The following is a 20013-nucleotide window of genomic DNA, read 5'->3' on the forward strand; positions in this document are numbered from 1 at the left end:
TTGCTATACTCCCTGCCAACACCTGAGAGATGGAAATCTCACACTCCGGGGGGGCCAGTCAAAGGGCACCGAGGGGCCGCAGGCAGTAGATCACTTAGGTATCACTGGCGCCTCTCACTGGACACCAATTTGCTCCTCATTCCACAGCTTTCGAGGTCTTGGAATTCATTCCAATAAGGGTGTGCTTCAATAGCCAATACCTTGGAAGACATGACACCGAACACCCCCTCCTACCGATATGACCACACTGTGCAGGTAGGGGCCCTGGCAAATATCTGCCCTCCAAAGCACCTGTTTATCCCCCGGGCGCAGTAACCAGCGGGTGAACCCCATTCAATATTTATCCCCGTGGCTTTCACAGATCAGCGGCCCAGGCGAGGCAAACCCTCTTAATTAAAACTGGAGCTTGCTTCAAAGGGCCCCATTCAGGCCGTCAGTCAGCGCTCGCGGGACAAAAGAGCCCGGGTCATGTAGCTGCAGGGAAACCAGAGACAGGCGCGCTTTTTCGACTTCACTTTCCCTCCTCCTCTTTTTCCACCTCCCACCATCCACAGGTCTAAATCCAAGCCACACACCTGTGGCAAGTTAAGACGCAGTTGTGAAAGTTCAACCACTCCTGTGAGCTGTGCAACAGCATTTTATGGCTTAGCATGTCTAATGATTATGGCTAACCTGTTGGTCTTGGGGACCTGGACAGAACTCAGGAACATGGATTATTCAGCAGAAACAGCATCTAGATGCCTCTAAAAACATGGTGTTACTTGATGCACTTGGTTTGGTTGTGTCTGGAGGTTCAAACAAACATTCTAATCATAACAGACAGAATCAACATTTGAGTGACAAAATTTTAATTTTCCTTATAACTTTCAAGAATTTCACCCTCGATACCAGCTTCAAAATAATCTTAGTTCTAATTCAGCCTGCAATAAATCAGGAGGTCTATTAACTGACAAGTGGATCCATGTAAAATGAATCAGCAGCAATTTTAATAATTGATTAATCATTTCAGTTATTCCTCGAGCAGTTTTCGAATGTAAGGATGCTGCTTCGTTTTAAATTGGACATTCTGTCAGTGGTTCCACAACTTAATAATTTGTCATCTGACAGGCTTTTTAATGTACAATGGGCTCCTTGATCAAGTTTTTGATTTCATTGCCAATATTTATATGGCACAGAGATTTGAGAATAAACCTACTCTTTAGTCTGAAATAAATGTATATAAATTCTTCTAAACTGTTCTTGTTGTAACTCCGTCGTGCATATGGATTTCATTATATATTTAGTTTTGAATTGAATTATTTTGTGTAGGAAAGGGTAGTCCATCTTGAAAAAGCTATTACTGAACTTCATCAAAACCATAAAAAGGAAAAATTGTATCATCATAATCATAAGAGCTGTATGGGTAAAAACAAGCCCACAGTCAGTCCCCCCCCCACCCGTGGGATTGCTTTTCATCGTATGATAGTATTTATACCATTTGTATTAACCTTGTATTTATGTACTTAGTTTTCATGGATGAATTATCTTCATGTAAGCACTTATGTTCAAATTTGTCCAACTTCAAGCCCACACTTGTTTGAAACTTTCCCCATTGCCTTGTTCAATATGGTGGAGTATACTGCCACCCAGTGGTGAAACCATAAAATAAGGGGTCCAAAACTAACTGTAATCTACCTCCTTTAGATTTTAATGGCTGCAAATGCTGGCTTCAAAGAAACCCTCCTATGGATGTCTGAAGATTCTCAGTCATCCATGTCATAGTTATCCAACGAAGGTTAAAGTCAAGGGCAACTGGACTTGTTTGAAGATACTGGAATTCAACTGGTTGGGAAACTCAGCTATTTAACCTCAGTGGGCCATTGTTGGCCTCAGTTGAAGATGCCGTGCTCCTGGCCACAGGTAGTCCTAACAACCAAAACGACTGTCGGTACAAAAACCAGGAACACTAACGAACCAGCAGTATCGACGGTCCTGGCAAACGACCCCACTGAGGTTAAATAGCTGAGTTTCCCTGCCAGTCAGTCAGAACTGAAGAAGTCCTTTGGATGAGGGACGAAACGTCTTCCAGTATCTTCAAACAAGTCCAGTCGCCCTTGACTTTAACCTTCATTGGACCTCCTATGGATGTTTTTATAGGCACGGTCAACTATTTCCACTGGCTCGAACTGGGTTGTTACTTACTGGAAACTGATTCCTTGTCATCTTTAATGTTGCTTAAATCCCTGTGTAATGTACTTTCCCCATGTCTGTTAACTGTTGACCCCATCCTAGTGCACTTTTGAGTATTACTGCTGCTACAATTTCAACTACACTTTCTGCTATAATACTACTGCTTCAAGCATTGCTGCTGTTACTGCTCCAGCATAACAATAAAACCCGTACAGTTGAAAGATTGTTTAAGTAGATCCCATTCACATTGAAAGCCTACCCAAGGTAACCAGTGTAGAAATCATCAGCTCTACACCACACAGGTAATCAATAAAAACATCAAAGGTGATCCACAATGACACTCTCATATTGCTGATATTTAAAAAAGTCATTTTTCACAGCAGACATTCTGACTTATAGTAGGAAAAGCACAGATAGTACAGAGCCAGTGTTAAATAACATTAACAATGGCTCTGTTCCACTCAGGTGTCCCAGCAAGCCATGACAGTGCGATAATGAGACAGCGCGTTTCCAGAACTGAAAATGAGCAGCTAAATGGAATTCAGCCATTGTTAATTGTTGTTAATTGTATGGACAATATTGTGTTATTTTTACGCAGGTGTAACTCAGCCTCTACATCTGGAGTGTACTTACGCAGCACGCTGAGGACAAACCAGCTGCCTGGCTGTTAGGCTCTGTTGTCCAACTCTGAGGTCCTGAAGGCTCATTCTCTAGCTCCGGCTCATCATCTATAAATACCACTCCCTGCTCCAGACGCTGTCTTTTACGACTCTGAGGGACAAACACAGAATCTTTACTTCACGGAGCTGTACATTTCAGAGCACATTACTCAGTTGTTGTTTCTAGAGCAGCAAGAGTAATGTTTACAGCAAAGTCACTATATACACTTGTATCTTTATTTTGTCCTCATGTATTTTATCTTCTATGGTGGTGTTTCGTGTCCTTTTTTTGCCCTGTGTGTCTGATATGTCCCTCCTCTAGTCCGCTGCTGCTGAGATTCACTGCCTGCATGTAACATTGGCAGAGGGAAGAGGGGCTGGCTTGTCTTAAGCTTAATCTCAAACTAAGCTAAACAGTTAAGACTACAGACACACAGCTATCTTTTTAACTTGTTTGTAAAAATTCACTATTTGTTGAGCTAGCACACTGTGCTTGTGTAAAACACAACAGCGGTGGATGAGAGACTGCAGACAGAGCCGAGAAGAATGGATGCTGCAGGTGCATCGTGATAATACTTCAGTCTTTAGCACCGGAACTTTAATACTAGGTTTTGGTTCTGATCCCTGAAAAAAAACATTATTGTTCTTAGTCATCACGTTTCAGAATCAGCTTTATTGCCAAGTAGGTTTACACATAGGTGACTTGGTGAATTGGTGAATAACGATAAGCATAAAATATATACAAATATATTTTTTATTAAATTATTATTAGGCAGTCTTTTGTGATGAGCTGATGTTCATATTGCAATTTTATTATATAGATTATGTGTATACAGTATAAACACACACACACACACACACACATATATAAATAAATATATTACACACAAATCTATGACATCTATGACTACCTTGTGCTCAGCAGAGCGAATGCGTTTCCTATCTGGCTGGAAGTCGTCGTCTTCCTCGCGGGCAGAACTTCGGTCAGACTGGAACTTCTCAGACAGACGAGAGGCAATAGACTTTTTCTTGGGCTGTGGCTCCTCTGGCAACGGCACTGAAACATAACAGCAATACATACAATGCAATACAAATGTCTGGATTATATTGAGTGACCAAACTAAAGTGTGGAAATGGTTGAGTGCTGTCTAGCCCTCTCAAATAAAAACATGTTCCCACACCCAAAGCTGACCGTTTAAATGTGTTTCTTATTTTACACTAACATACTTTTAGATAACTTTAACCAGATAGCCAAAAGTAACGGACTAATGGTTGAAACACCCTACCACTAGTAGTACAATTGAAAACTTGACCAAACCCACCTAAACATTAACAGCGCAACAGAATGTGGGATATCTCTAAACTAAAAAGCTGGGAACCACTGCAATACTGGATACTACTTTAAAGGCTTTATTCATGGCTGCTTAAATGTATCCTAACATCTTGATTTTGCTCATGGTGTATGAACTGAAGCAGAAATATGTTTATTGAGGTAAGATAAGAAAACCTTTATTTGTCCCACAGTGGGGAAATTGCGGTCCACGACTAAGAGCAGCTGCTTAAAAAGGCAAAGGAGAGACAAAAGGATCTTTTTATTTGTTTCACTGAATCACAGTGGATGTAACTATATATTTTTTTAAACCTTGATGAACAGAAAGAAAACTCTTTAATGTCAAAGCGTGAAGAAATCTTCACAACTTAATGAGAAATATAAAACACAAAATAATTTATCGGGTTTTTAAAAAAATATATAATACATATCTTTGTTTGCAAGTACTTTTTGTCCAGATCCAGTAAAATAAAACCAGCAAAAAACAACATCCGTCTATCTATTGGAAATTACCGACTACCATTGTGCCAAGGGGGAGACTGGTTTAGGCAAAAAGGAACAGTTATGCATGTTTCAAATGTTACCAAAAATATAAATGCTGGACTAAAAGATACTTACTGTGTTCAGGTGCTGGAGGTGGAGGCTGTACAGTCTCTTTGCAGGGTGACACAGTGAGGTCTACAACAACAGGTTTGGCTGCTGCAGCTGCAGCTACAGCTGAGGTCCCATTGGCTTCACTGTGGCACACACACTGACAGGTGACATCTGACTTCTTAAAGTCTCCACAGTTTTTATCTGACTGGCTCTTGTCCTCCACAAGTCTTCCTCCTTCTTGCAGTTTAGCTGTCATCACACATTGAAACACAGATAAAACTATCAGTGACATCGCATCTCAGTCGGTACATAGGCTAGGCCACATCGACAAAATCAGATGCTAATTACAAACAAGAAAATAGTAATGTGGACACCACATCTAGTCTCATATCACTATAGAGACGATCGATAAGATTTTATTGTCCACAGAGTGCATAACGTATCCCTCCAGAACATAGATGCATTTCCATAAATACATTACAGAATACATAGCGTAACTGTAGTTAGCAAGCTAGGGAATTAAGAGCATGGACGACAGCCAGATGGGAATAGAGTGAAAAGTGGGTTGAGGGGGTGTCCAGAGTGTGATGGCTCTGTCATTGCAATCTGAGGGGCGGGGGGTTGGAAGGCCAATCATTTTGGAAGCAGTGTGTAGTATGGGACAACTTGTTCTTGCTGGAGACAGACAGCATGTAGAGAAAATAACAATATAACAAATGTTCAATAAAGGATTGATATAATTCGTTTGAGTCACAGTCAAAATAGCACTTTATTTTTCTATTCAGATATTTATTATGTTGAGGAAAAGGGACTGAAAAAAGATTTTACTTCATTTTACTCATGCATATTTGTTGGGAAAAGATTTTATCTTGCTGCATGGCAGGATGCTACAGCCTCCTCAGTTCCCCTCTTGGTCTTATAGGTACACTGGTGGTGGTCCAGCTGTAGACTGACCGCTAGCATTATGGTGTTTAGCACCAGTTTTTCCAGGCACAACTGGCCCATAGTGGTTATGTTCTCAGGGGTGGGATTTCTTTGGCACTGGTACGACAGTGGATGTTTTCCACAGGGTTAGAACTGTTGGGGTCTTTTAGGATTCGCAGTGAGTGGGAGAAAGCTCCATGGCACAGGCCTTCAGCACCCTTGCCAGGAAGCAGTCATGTCCTTACATCCTTCTGTGTATAGGGTGCAGGGAGTGGAGCTCTCAGCATCTCTTAATACTCAATAACAGAGTTAAAAAGTGTTCAAGCTATGGTGACTGGGTCAGTTACTGTGGAAAGGGTGGGTCTTTTGGTCACATCCAGTGAGGGTCTTTACTTTTTGAAATGCTTGTCTGCTGTTCATGTTGCTAAATTTCTTTTCAAGTTTTCTTTATATCTGATCTTGGTTTTAATGATGGCATTTTTGACACTCCGGCTAAAGAATTTGAGGGAAACCAGTTCCTTGTGTTTTATGGCCTTTTGTTTTTCCCTTAAACTGTATTTGAATACATATATCAGTCATCCGTCTTAAGTTAATATGTAGTCATTTATGAAAATCAGAATGAAAAAAACATGCAAACGAGAAAACATCCAAGTGACACTGCCCACGTAGGATACACTGCTCTAATTAATCCATGCACCAGAGCTTTTTCATTTTGTTTGACTTGTTTTTGTTTGTTTTCTGTTTCACTGGTCGCATTCAGAGCCGACTTACCAAACTGAGCCTGCTGCCATCCCAGGGCCGAACAGAGCAAGGCCAGGCTCTTTCCGCTGCCTGTGGGACTCTCCAGCAAACAGTGCTGCCCATAGTTCAACCCTCGTACAATCTGCAAACACATTTACAGTGTCAGTTACCTGCCTCTGCAGTTACCTTTACTTTGTGTCTAGTCCATTTGTGTGTGATTAACTGTTAACACTATCACTAAATGATTAAATGTTAGTAGCTTAGTTTCATTCTGGGGTATGTGCTCCTTTCCCATGCATGTACCAATTAACAAGCTGATATACATATCCATCTACAGCAATTTATATGTAGTAAGTTAGTCCTAGTCATTTAGTTTGTGAACACATAACTTGGGGTTTGACTGATGTTCTACAGGCTGCACCAATCTGTGCCATTACACAGAGATTCATGCTTTTGGATCGACAATGACATGAATAGGCTGTCTGGGCCTTTTCTGTGTGGAGTTGACATGTTTTCTTTGTGTCTGTACGGGATTCCACAATTATGTATGTGACTTACTCACTCATTTCAGATTTACAAATGTCTTATTATCTAATTATTAAGTTACTTGTGTGACAACCCAATAATGCCCTTTACATTATAATAAGCCCACGTGCTACCAAAGTCCACTTGGCTGGTTAGTTTATCAAGTGGCGAAGGTGTTACTCACTGAATTCATCATGGCCAGCTGGGATGGGTAAGCCTTGCAGGGGAAGTGGATCTTCACCCCTCCAATGGTGTACTCCATTGAGGACATAGATTCACGTAACCAACACACTGTTAAGAATTTGCCATCAGATTAACAAAAGTTATCTTTCACTTTCTTGCGTCTGTGTTAAGTCTGAAATTGCCACCTAAAGTTAACGTTAACTTACCTGATACCTGAGAGACAGTTTAACTCACCTGTAAGTTAGCCTATTACTGAGTACCTAGCAACAACTAATGCTAATGCCACGTTTTCCGCCGTTACATTGATTCACTGCGGTTTCCATAACCCATGGTTGAACTGGTAACACTGGTCAGACAGTACAATGAACTAATTTGGTCAACACACGATGTTTGGGCTCACATCACCCCCCCCATAATTCTTCCCGCTCTCAAAAATCACAATTGAGCACTTACAGGAAGCTAGCCACATTTTACCTCGTGGCTTCCTACAATTGCTTTCAAAATAAAGTTCTTATTGTGAAACATCGCGGAATGTGTTGGAAGTAAAAGCACACTTGCTGTATTTTTTTTCTAAAATCCTTTGGATTAATATAGTCTTCCCCCTTTTCGCTGTTTTCACTATTTACGTAACGTTACCTATACTGTGGAGAAGTGGCAAATTTGTATGCTTTTATTTCGAATGTTTAGTTCTGTCGTTTGGAAAAAAACACAACGGAAGTTACGTTTGTAAACGTTCGACTGTTTTCACTGTTTAGTCCAGTCTCCTGCTTGTGTCATCCTGGTGTTACCTCTCGATGGAAAAAAACAGGTCATAGCAAGGGGACAGTGGTGAAAAAATATTTTGTTCAGGACTTTATCAAAAAGGATAATGTCAAAGAGGGATGGTGAAATAAAAATTATAATTCTCAATATGGGTATCAAATGAGGGCTGAATCAAAATGCAGTTAAATGTTTGAATGAAATGAAAGTTACACTTTGAGTAATCAAACAAAAATTTAAAGTGTTATCCTCATCATGAGACCAAAGCAGCAAAGGGCATTAATAATTAAAAATAAGTCACTTACAAAGCATATTAATTACTTTACGTCAGAGAACTTTTTATTTAAATAGGTTCATTTCCAGGTAAGTGTTTTTCACATTTACATCGTACACATGCACTTTATGCTGTTAGCACAACCACCTGAATCAGGGATGTCATTATTCAACAGTAAATATAAGTAGATTAAGATTTGTGAGAATTCTCAAAAATAGTATAGAAAAGTCATACGGGGATCCCGAGCCAAGTAACAGACTGTAGAGAGAATATATCAAACACGAACCTTATCATTCCTTCAACAGTGTCAATCAACATTGTACAACATTTTATCCAATCCATACTGCTACAACTTCCTACCTCATCATTACATTAGATTACAGAGATTGAGACATCTGTCTTAGCTGTGTAATGGTCATTATACTCTCGCAGTAAATATTTCCTCATTTGAATCATACATTGTCGTGTAATAAAAACGGCAAAACGGGGCACAGCCACTTCTACCAACTCTACTGAGATTAATCAGGATTCCCTTCTACTTGTTAAAGGTAAAATCATTTAATGTTTTGTCGTCAAACACCCTTCATTTGCTGCATTTCATTTAAGATTCCAGTCATGTCATCCATTCCTAGCTGCATCATTTTCAAATGAAAAAACAACTCCCTTCTCAAAGACAATTATGGTCACCATAATAGTGCAAAAATATTCTCTTAGAAAGCCCATGCAGAGTGTATCTACTCACAAATGAGCCTTGTGCATACATCAGTAACAATGAAACTGCAGCTGCAGCAAGAGGGACGGCTTGTATAAGGGGAATGCTAAAGAAACCTCTCAATCAGCCTCAAGAAAAAAGAAAGAACAGTTATTGTCTTGTTGCAATCGAGATAAAACAAGGTAGCAGGATGGACAGTACCCTGTGCGTAGAGACCAACATGCTTGTGATGAAGCATTTTTCTCATTCTAACAGATGTATGGTCATACGTAGACAGCATGACACCACTGATACCTCCAGTGCAGCCACAATGGAAATCTGGCAGCACAAAATGATCATCAATATTGATTGTAAACATCAGGTTTTGTGTCTATCCCTCAGAACCAAAGGCAGTCTTTGTTTTAGAGCCTTCTGGAAGTTCAGCAAACGCGGAGGGCAAAATCCATTATTACAGATACAGACATTCCAACATCTGCAAAAGCTTCAGCGCAGCAGAGGGCTGTTGAAAGGCATTCTCGGAAACATAGAAAATCAGTACCTGATGTATGAATTCGTGGAGCAGGCTCAGTGGAAGTGAAGACACCACAAAACTACACTCTGACGCTTCATTACAAATAACAACAATGGAAGATGATTAAGAGAGTGGAGCTGTCCTTTAAGATGCCATGTGCAATTCAAATGTTTAAAAATCCATCATGTGAAACCTCACAGGGAAGATGTGTTGACAAATGCATACTCTCAAATAAAAAGAAAATGCTACAAACACTTATTACATATATTTATATATCAATATACACAATGTAGTAGCTTATGGTTTGTGACTGTAGCAGCACCGTAAGTTTATATTCAAGACAAATCTCCAGTTATTAAATAAAATGATTAGAGTAAAAACACATTAATAGGTTTAAACACAGGGTGTGCACACAATGGAATATGGACAGAGTGAGGAGGAGATGAAAGCTGTCGTGGAGGTCAACAAAATGTTCATGTGTTATCATTGATCAATAAAAGAATGTATAAAAATATATATATTTCTTTTCAATGAACAGTTACTTACTTTGCAATACCCAACTATAAAATGCATAACATCTACACCGACATCAGTAGTCATACTTACAACTGTTATTAAAGAGCACTCCTCCAAAGAAAACTTAAGTTTTTAAATGAATATTGTACAGGTGCTGAGCAAGAAGTCTTTCCACAACCTGTAGAGCACGGGTGGCTTGAACTGTGTGAATGTGTAGGAGAATTTCAAACATAGAGAATAGAAACGCCACTGGAGACGAGGTTGACAGTGGGAAGCAGCAGGTTGATGTGTCAGTGTGTGTTTCAGCACACACACACTGTGGTCTTGTTATGCTGCTGCAGAACAGGGGAGACGTTGCTGGACTCCTTCTGTTTCTTCTCTGCGTTGTGTTGGACCAGTGGCAGCCTGTCGGAAGTCCTGCGACGGGCTTTCTTAGCCGACTGGCCTGACGACGGTGATGATGATCCGTCAGAAGTTCTTTTGCTGTTGGGCGTCCTTTTGCCAACTGTCCTGTCAGTGGGACTGGACTGACTGGGCAGCTCAGTACTACCGTTTGGACACAGTGGAGTCAAAGTGAACGGGTCAGACAGATTCATGTGGTACAGGCTGTTTCTTCCTGATAGTCCATCCCGTCTCTCCAAGGCAGGGAGGAGCTCACACATGGCAGAGAGAGAGTCTTCCTCTGGAGGCCGCTGCAGAAGAACAGGTTAAAAAAAACTGTGAGGACAAACTTCAGTACTGCTAAATTTAGATATTACCAGAACCACCAGGGATGCCACAAACACGGCTGCAGTGCTATTCAGTGATATTTCAAGCTGGCTGTGGAACACTGTGGCCAGATTGGCACCACAGTGTGGCGGGGGGTTGCGTTTCTCCAAAAGTTAATTCTGCTTAAAATATTTGTGCTGCAGGTCACTGCATTTTTTCGGCAACCCCTGAAGCCCCCGCAGCCTAAAAACTACCTCCATCTCTTTAATAAAAGCAGGAATCTGTGTGTGTGTGTATATTTCGATTAAGCAGGAATCTGTGTGTGTGTATATTTCGATTAAGTCATGAACCGTTTATCCACTCGACCTCACAAGTGGCGGGTGTGTTTCTGCGGACCCAAGGGAGTGCAGTGTCGCATTTGGTGAAATTTGTACACGTGACACATTCAGAATTAACAAACTTTGAATAAACTGAACTACAGTACAGAGCGAGCCGCTCCACTCTGCAGCGAGGGCAGGTTCACTCACGTGGCCGGGGCTTATACGCTACGATGACGTAGTGAATTGTTGAAACTGAGATATCGTCATCACGCAGGCTTGATATATGTAAGAAACGAATGGAGTGGTAAGAGTCTAATGAAGTTCTAAGGAAGCACTGAATATCTAGCAGTATCTCCTTCACCATCATGTTGTTTCAGTGTTATTAATGCTGTAGGTGAAACCAAGGTGAGTTTCACATTTTCAACAAGCACTGCAACTAAAAACGGGAACTGTACTAGTTCAAATAAATTGGAGGACCTGTGTGCATATTTTTCTTGCATGTGTAATTGCGCAGGTAATGTTAGTGAAATATCTGTCCAATCATCTACATTTTCAGATGAATCATCATTGGCTCTTTCCTTTATTACAGTTAATTTATAGAATCTGGTTAAATATGGCTTCTAAAAACTTGTAGTGAACAAGTAACACCTATGTGAGAGGCATCTGTCTAACGTTAGAATAAGTGTTGTGTAATGCTCCAGCTGTTGACAGGTGTGTAGGACAATGAAACCATGTAAAAGAAATTCCCGCACAATGTCAGCCATACGTTTATTGAAAATGTAATGCTCCAGTCATGAACCCTGGTCAGGCATTCAGTATGCAGGAATTCAACACTTCTTGAAATTAAAGATACAAGCCTCCTTCCCCTCCCCAGTAATACCCCAGTATCCTACATTGTGGTTCATTATGGTGCGTGCGTTCCATTTGACATGGGAAGTCGGAAGTTCCGAGTTCAAAGTTGGAAATTTCAAAGGGAATGCCCCCTTAACTCGGATTTCTGACTTGGAAAGTCGGGAGAACGGCCCTACCCCTACTTTGTGATCCAAGATGGCTGCTCTGAGTATCAACAGTTAGTGAAAGCTATAGTTTTTATACTGTTTATGGGGAGGTGATGGTGCAATGGATAAGACATGCCTTTGGTGTGAGACACCCAGGTTCAATTCCATCCACCGTTGTGTCCCTGAGCAAGACACTTAACCCCTAGTTGCTCCAGAGGCGTGCAATCTCTGACATGTATAGCAATTGTAAGCTGCTTTGGATAACAGCGTCAGCTAAATGAATAAATGTAAATGTAATGTTATTAGCACTTCTGTGTACTGAACAAACTAAATGGAATGCACCATTATTTAGGAAATGGGTGCAAATTAAATTCTGAGGAATTTCTTTTTCACAACATTTTTTACAGAAATAGTGCGTTGTGGGTTTATTTTCAGTGTGTTGTGTTATTATCCAGCCCTCACCTGAAGGAGAGGAGTGTCAGCGCGAGATATGGAGGTGGGAGGACACTGGGACACCTTGGCTAAGTCGAGCAGCACTTCCTCATGGTGCAGGGTGTCCTGGGAGGTTCCAGGCTCCTGCAGGGCAATTACGATGGCGCTGGTGTTGTCAGCACGCAACATGCGCTGGCGCCACCGCAGGAGAGCATGGCTGACCAGCTGCCGGGCACTCGATACCCCACATGGTGCCTGCAGCATGGAAGGCTGTTATTACACTGAGATGGTCTGATATGAGGTGGACATCACTCTGTTAGATTATTATTCAAGTATCATTTTAGGCCTTCTGATCATCTAACCTTTAGTCTACAACAGACCACAATCCAGGCAGATAGTAAAGGAAGCCGTCTAACTATTATGATCCAAAATGATCACAGCTAAAGAGTCACCTACCATTTAGAGAAACAAGTCTTTGCTGATGTAGCGCTCCACTCACCATTGCCTCATCATTGTTCTGACACATAGAGATAGCCTCTTGAGGTGGCATCATGTTCCAAAGACCATCGCTGCCCAGTATGATGTAGCGGTGTTTTCTGGGGTCAAGGGTTACCACACTAGTGTCTGGCTCTGGAGAAACCACAAACTCCCCACTGTAGAAGTCATAGCTCCACAGGTCACCTGTTGTAGAGAACAGAAACTTGCACCACTGGTCTTGACAAGCACTCTCCTCGATGAGGTCGGAGGGATTCAACTGTTTTACATCAAACTTAAAGTTGTTATAGTGAATTGTTATTCATTGAGATTACTGTCATGGTTGCTCTTCCTACCTAGAGCTCGTGCTACTGCCAAGAACGGTATCTGGTCAATGACGGTGCTCCGACGGACCGGGCCGTTGTGACTCAGCCTTGGCCTCTTCCAGACGACCCGGTTCACTCCAGATTTCTTGATCACACTGTTGTCAGATTGGGGAGGAAAGAGAAGAGAGAAGCCGCTTCTTACATTGAGCAAAGCATCCACACATTTTGTTCCACAGTTTTAGACATTAAGGGTGGGCTGCAACAACAAGGATTACACTCAGCTGCCAGTTTATTAAGTACTAGCTAAAACTAATGCTGCCTAATATGTCATCCCTGCCATAAATCCTGCCTTCATATAGGTTACATTGTTCAGTTTCAAGTAAAAAAAAAAATTGGTTTAAAATAAGGTGATTTAATCCTGATTGAAAGTTAATTGGTTGGTGAGACTCATCCCAAAACATTTTTATGCTGTGTATAATGACATTTTACTAATACAACAAAGGCTGGCAATAGTGTCTTTCAAAATCTGACAATATATCCCAGCTTTGTATCTTATGTCACGAAGAAATAAGTCTGTTTCCCCCATGTCTCATTTTCCAACAACACTACGACTGAGTAACTGGAAAAAAATAAAGAGATGCTCTCCTTCATTGTTTATTATTGCAATTAGTATGATTGCACTGATAATATAAACTGGCAGAACTGTTGAATGCTTTTTCACAAAAACACACATTAGTAGTTACTATTATATATCATGAGTTACTACATGAAGAGGCTATCCTTTCAATACATTCAAATTAATTCAAATTACCTATCTTGTAAAAACATTCAAACTTTATTCAGTGAAGGCTCCCATTGAGGGAGAGCTAACAGACTTTGCAGACGTGTTGGTGCACTACAGGGAACATTGACATGTTAAGTTGAAGTAGGATGAATAAACTTTGCATCCTCCCACACATATAATAATAATAACATATCAAAGTATACTAAATATCACTGATGTAATGCGGCCCTAATGTTTGGCATAATATGATTTTAAGCAGCATTTCTCCATACTAGTTATTTATTACACCACACTCTGGCATTCCCAAAAACAAATAAATTAAATGCATTCTGTACATTGCGGTATGAAGTAAAGCTGAATTACATACAGCCACACGCGTAGGGTCCACTGCAATGTCATAACCACTATGAATCCCCGTTCGAGCTGTGGGGTTTACCCCGTCATGTAAGCATAATTATTTGGTTGTTGTCAAGTCACCCAGGGGACTATCACTACAACATCTTATCAGTAGACATGCCACAAGCCGTATAAAAAGAACATTAGCCCTTGAGACAGGTAGATAACATTTTGATCTTCCATTGTGCAAAACAGATTCTTCTTGGTTACAATCACCTCTTAGATAGGGGCTGAGTCATGAGTATGTATAAGCTGTTACAAAACTGGAGTTAGTCTTAGTCCAAGAAATATCCTTACATTTACCCTTATTTCCACCATCTGCTACAGTGTGTCCTTTAACTTATACCTTTAATTTACTGTCACAGTCCATGATCAACAGTTTGATTCAATGTTATGAGATTTGACAGGAATCTCCAACTTCCTTTTTTTTTTAGATTTATGCTTATGTACTGAGCAATGATAAGCTGGCCAGGCTGCAATAATACTCTTTCCAGTGCAGGAAGCATGCTACATCAGAGAACACTGTTAAAGTTAATTTTACTTTTAAATACTATGCAGAGGCAGTGTGTCTTGTGGGTATCGCCATACCTCCCTCCCAGACCTTCAATGCGCTCCCTCTCTCTGGGTAGTTCGGGTTTGTGGTCTTGTGTGACTTCAACAGCTCTGATGTACGGGTCTGAAGGGTCATCCTGGACCCCTAGAACCACTGCCGAGTCCCCAACGTGGGCCACATACATCCGGGTTCCTCGGATGACCACTACGCTGGCTGTTGTGCCTGATGTGCTGGGAAGGCCCGTAAGTGTCTTTGGCCATTCAGCTGAGAAGATAAAAGAGAGAAAATGAATATAATTACTGAACTATAACATTTACTGCTTACTGCATATTAACCTATAGTACACTAAACGACACATTTAACATTACTGCAAAATGATAGGCAGAAAATAAATGCTCCAAATATGATTTAATCTATTGCTAATCTCAATCAATGATTATTTGATGTGACACTGGGACCTTAGGGGTCAGTTCACTCAGTGAGTAGACACCATGTGTGACCAGCTGTAAAACAGCTGACATGCCCAGGCATATCCTGACAGACACCTCCCTGTGCAGACTGCCGGTGTCTGCACGGCACTGCACACACTGGATACTTCAAATCCGCTTTGTATGGGGAATGACGAAATGGACAAATAAAAAACAAAAAAAACTAAAACATACGATAACAGACGTATACTGAAGTCAGCCCAAGAATCACACAGTGCAATACTAACCGACTGCTTTGGATACATTACCTTGAGAACATACCTCTGAATTTTGGTAACCGGTTGTCTGTGTCTGCTGTAGCAAGCTTTGTTTGGGTTAGGGCAGCTACTGCTAACTTCGTTAGCTCTGTTGCCTTTTGTTGCTAAAACTGTTGTTAGCTCCATAAATCAGTTGTATAATAGCTACAGAAACAAATGGTAGTGTGTGACAAATGCATTTAGGCTGGCCTTTCTAACTATTGACATGGCCAAAAGAGAATTACTTTTAGTCCAATCTGATGGTATATTCGGCTTCCAAGTAAAAACTTTTAGGGTGTGACGTTAGATTAATTTAGGCCACATACTACTGTCTGATTTAGGTGGTTTGGCGTGATGTCCACGTTACTCTAAAAGAGGAATATGGACAAATTGGGATAAAACGACCCCTGACAACATTATAGGTCATAAGAACTTAATAACATCAAGGTGTTGGTGGTAAACTTACGTAGCTTTTTCCACATAGCGTGGTGGCACGCTACAAATCCTTTGCGTATGGCAGAGCAGACCTCCCGGTCACAGTCTGACCAGAACCCCCGCTGCTTCTTCATGAACTCCCACAAATAGTCTCGTGCAAACTGCGCTGCCTCGCGACCCCCGTGCCCGTCAAACACCGCGAAGAAGGCAACGGAACGGCGGGAAGGATTCGCGGTGCTCGGCTGAGCTCGCGGCGGGCTCTGACCTCCCGGTAAAGATGTTTCCACTGAGGAACTTTGGTCTTCCGTTCGCACAGCTTCACGTGATGCATCGAGAACCTGCGGGGACCCCACGGTTTCACCAGTCCGGTCGGGATGCGTGTCCCCAGCCAGAGAAGTGACCGTCCAGTCTCCCCCACTGCTCTCATCTGGCTCACCCGACGACGGCTCATCTTCTCCCGGCTCAGGCTCTACTATGACCTCGGTCACATCTTCCATGTATTTCCTGCCTCCTTGGTCGGTAAACACACTCACTCGCATCAATAATGCGTTTTCCATGGTCACAAAAATAAGTCGCGCTCCTATTTTCGGTACTGATAGTGTATAAAATTACAGGAGAGTATATTTATTGCAGCGCAGCGTCCTGCCTTTGTTTATGTTCGAGCGTAATAGGCATGCTCAAACGCGTTGACGTCAAAATCTATCTTCTTCTTGTACGTAGACGTTGCAGCGTCAGTGCAGCTGTTGCCATCTAGAGGTGGAAAGCGAGAGAAATGTGGGGAAAGAAGTGTTTTTATACAGTATTGCATTCAAGTATTTCAGACAGCTCTGTTTCTAACAGTATTTCTTTTGCTAAGTGTATGGAAGTCCTTGATCATCAACACCTAACACCTTTCTTAACTGGCTGTCTACTTACATCTGAAGGACAGAGGACACTCATTTGAGGACCACCAGGTGCACATTTTAGACAGAGAAGATGGATGGTTTGAAAGAGGTGTCAAGGAAGCATCTACACCAGGGTTGAGAAGCCGTCATTGAACAGGGGAGGGGGTCTACGCCACCACTTATCCCCCACTTACAATGCTGTCCTTTCATCACTTCCCAGGAAACTCAACAAACGTAACCCATTGGCCTCAGGTGAAGATGCCAACGATGGTCGTTCAGTCTTGGCCACAGGTAGTCTTAACGACTGTCGTCACAGCAACCAGGAACACTAACGAACCAGTGGTATCGATGACCCGGGATAACGACCCCACTGAGGTTAAATAGCTGAGTTTCCCTGCCAGTCAGTCAGAACTGAAGAAGTCCTTTGGATGAGGGACGAAACGTCTTCCAGTAGCTTCAACCAAGTCCAGTTGCCCTTCATTTTTACCCTTCGTTGGAAAGCCCAGCTTAGCATTACCAGGGAAGAAACCAAGATTCAGGTAAGAGCCAGTACTTTAACCCAAGTCAGTATTTTTTAAATGTGCTGGAGCTCTGAACCAAAACATTTTCACTTTGACTTGATGAACAATCAATTGAAATGTGTTAAGTAAAGCATATTACAATTACAGTGAAATCGGTACAGTCTACAAAGATGTAAATTATGAAAAGATGTAAGGATGACAAAAGCTTATATTTAGCCTATGTACTATCTATCCAAGACATTCAAGGTTCAAGGTTTTTATCATTATACAACACAGGTTGTTGTACAATGAAATACAAGCTGCAGTTCCTTCATGCTACACACAAACCCCCCAGAAAACTATTTTTTATTTATGGTGGAGTGCTGAGGACGAATTGAAAAGTCTCACAGCCTGCGGGAAGACGCTGCTCTGCAGTCTGGTGGTAAGACAGCAGATACTTCTACCTTCTGCCAGACAGCAGCAGGGTAAGTCTTTTAGTATCCTTTGGGCTGAGCTGGCACCTCACCTCACTGATATCACTGATGCTCGGTAGATTGGGTACCAATGATCTTCTGAGTAGTTTTAATCACCTGCTGCAGACCCCTCCTGTCGTTGGCCCTGCACATCCCATGACAGTTTGTAAAGCTACCAGTGAGAATGCTTTCTTTTGAACAGGGGAGGGGGTCTACGCCACCACTTATCCCCCACTTACAACGCTGTCCTTTCATCACTTCCCAGGAAACTCAACAAACGTAACCTATTGGCCTCAGGTGAAGATGCCAACGAGGGTCGTTCAGTCTTGGGCACAGGTAGTCTTAACGACTGTAACGACTGTCGTCACAGCAACAAGGAACACTAACGAACCAGCGGTATCGAAGACCCGGGCCAACGACCCCACTGAGGTTAAATAGCTGAGTTTCCCTGCCAGTCAGTCAGAACTGAAGAAGTCCTTTGGATGAGGGACGAAACGTCTTCCAGTATCTTCAACCAAGTCCAGTTGCCCTTCATTTTAACCTTCGTTGGATAACTGCATCTCTACCATGCACAGTTGAAGGAATCTCCGGACCACACAAAATTGCACAGTTATGGCAACAGCACTTTAGTACCTTATTCAACTGTTCACACCGATTTGTATAAAGTAGAACACATTGAGAGTAATACCTTGTTGGAATCAATGGTGATTATGTCACATGAGGTACACCAAGCCATACATAAGCTTTCTGATAACAAAGCTAGTGGATTGGATTGTATTTCTGCTGAACATCTTAAAAATGCCAGTATAAGAATAGCTCCTTTGCTCGCCATTTGTTTTACTGTTTTTATGATACATGTGTATTGCCAGACTTAATGTTGGCTGTTCTATTAGTTCCAGTCATTACGGACAAAGCTGGGAAGGTAGGTAGTCTAGATAAGTACAGGCCCATAGCTTTAGTGAGCATATTATCAAAGGTACTAGAAAGAATTCTACTGGATAGATTAAATGAAATTATTAACACCACAGATAACCAGTTTGGGTTTAAAGCTAAACATGGCACTGACTTGTGTATATATGCTCTAAAGGAAATTGTGAACAAATATAGAGATAAAAACTCATCAGTTCTTATGTGTTTTATTGATGCTTCTAAAGCATTTGACCGTGTAAATTGTTTAACAAATTAAGGCAAAGAGGGGTGCCCAAATACATTGTGAGGCAATAGTGTCTCAGCTTTATTTGGGGTTAGCAATGGAGTCAGACAAGGGGGTATTTTGTCACCTGCACTTTTTAATCTTTGTATGGATGATCTGTCCAGGCAGTTGAGAGCCTGTAATACAGGGTGCATGATTGGTAATTCAATAGTGAACCATATTATGTATGCAGATGACCTTGTGATTTTTAGCCCAAGTAGTGCTGGATTACAGCAGCTTCTTACAATCTGTTTGGTATATGGTGTGGAACATGATATCAAATATAACGCCAATAAGAGTGTCGTCATGATCTGCAGAACTAAATATGATAAATGTTTAAACTGGCTAACAATAAGCTTAGTGTCTGTAATAGGGTGAAATAACTTGGCCATTTCATCACTGATAAAATGACTTTAAATATTTATATATTTATTTATAAAATATTTATAGGCAATGTTGCATGATGTATGCACAAGCCAATATTCTCTTACGTAAATTTAGGGCATGTACAGTTGGTGTAAAGATATCTCTGTTTAAAGCATATTGCACACCGTTCTATACTGCGCACTTGTGGTCAAATTATAGAAAGGCAAGTCTATTGAAATTCAAAGTAGCATATAACGACGCAATGACAATATAACTCACAAGACCAAGATGGTGTAGAGCATATGAGATGTTTGTGGCTGCAAGAGTAAAGACCTTTCATGCTGTTTTAAGAAACCTAATGTTTAAATTCATGTGCCGGCTTAATGGGTCACAAAATGAAATAATAATGGGCTTAACTAACATATGGCTAAGTACTGCACGCTACCAATCCCGTATGTGGAAACACTGGTATAATTGTCTCCTGGTAGGACAATGATTATCTTTTTAAATAATTTTATACTTTTCATTTTTCTAACCATGATTTACTATGT

The 20013-nt window shown here is 41.3% G+C and overlaps 2 protein-coding genes across 3 annotated transcripts in view; both read right to left on the reverse strand.

Annotated features, from left to right (window-relative positions):
- Positions 1-7566, reverse strand: part of brip1 (BRCA1 interacting protein C-terminal helicase 1) — a 39879-nt gene extending 32313 nt beyond the window's left edge. The window contains exons 1-6 of one of the 2 annotated variants that reach the window (XM_038693632.1): positions 7360-7566; positions 7127-7233; positions 6448-6559; positions 4777-5001; positions 3740-3885; positions 2803-2940 (exon numbers count right to left, since the gene is read on the reverse strand). In XM_038693632.1, coding sequence (XP_038549560.1) covers positions 2803-2940; positions 3740-3885; positions 4777-5001; positions 6448-6559; positions 7127-7213 — 708 coding nt within the window. In that variant the 5' untranslated portion in view covers positions 7214-7233; positions 7360-7566. Of the gene's footprint in view, positions 1-2802; positions 2941-3739; positions 3886-4776; positions 5002-6447; positions 6560-7126; positions 7234-7331 lie in introns of both variants that reach the window. The other variant, XM_038693631.1, reaches the window with a different exon arrangement.
- A 631-nt stretch (positions 7567-8197) lies between these two features.
- ppm1da (protein phosphatase, Mg2+/Mn2+ dependent, 1Da) lies at positions 8198-16969 on the reverse strand. The gene is made up of 6 exons (XM_038693711.1): positions 16079-16969; positions 14924-15152; positions 13186-13310; positions 12855-13036; positions 12386-12610; positions 8198-10589 (listed from the first exon to the last, which is right to left on the reverse strand). Exons 1-6 carry the CDS (start codon positions 16602-16604, stop codon positions 10200-10202), a joined length of 1677 nt encoding a protein of 558 aa, XP_038549639.1. The 5' UTR covers positions 16605-16969; the 3' UTR covers positions 8198-10199.
- Between the last annotated feature and the right edge of the window lie 3044 nt (positions 16970-20013).

Source organism: Micropterus salmoides, unplaced genomic scaffold (genome assembly GCF_014851395.1).
Source record: "Micropterus salmoides isolate LMB-PRFRI ecotype aquatic unplaced genomic scaffold, ASM1485139v1 Ms_hic_scaffold_3, whole genome shotgun sequence".
NCBI lineage: Eukaryota > Metazoa > Chordata > Actinopteri > Centrarchiformes > Centrarchidae > Micropterus > Micropterus salmoides.

Excerpts from the sequence above, each read along its gene's own strand:
- ppm1da (XM_038693711.1), bottom strand. The coding sequence starts at position 16,604 with ATGGAAAACGCATTATTGATGCGAGTGAGTGTGTTTACCGACCAAGGA. Across the intron at positions 15,153-16,078 it reads CGCTATGTGGAAAAAGCTAC|CTGAATGGCCAAAGACACTT; the intron begins GTAAGTTTACCA and ends TTATCTTCTCAG. Across the intron at positions 13,037-13,185 it reads GGCAGTAGCACGAGCTCTAG|GTGACCTGTGGAGCTATGAC; the intron begins GTAGGAAGAGCA and ends TCTCTACAACAG.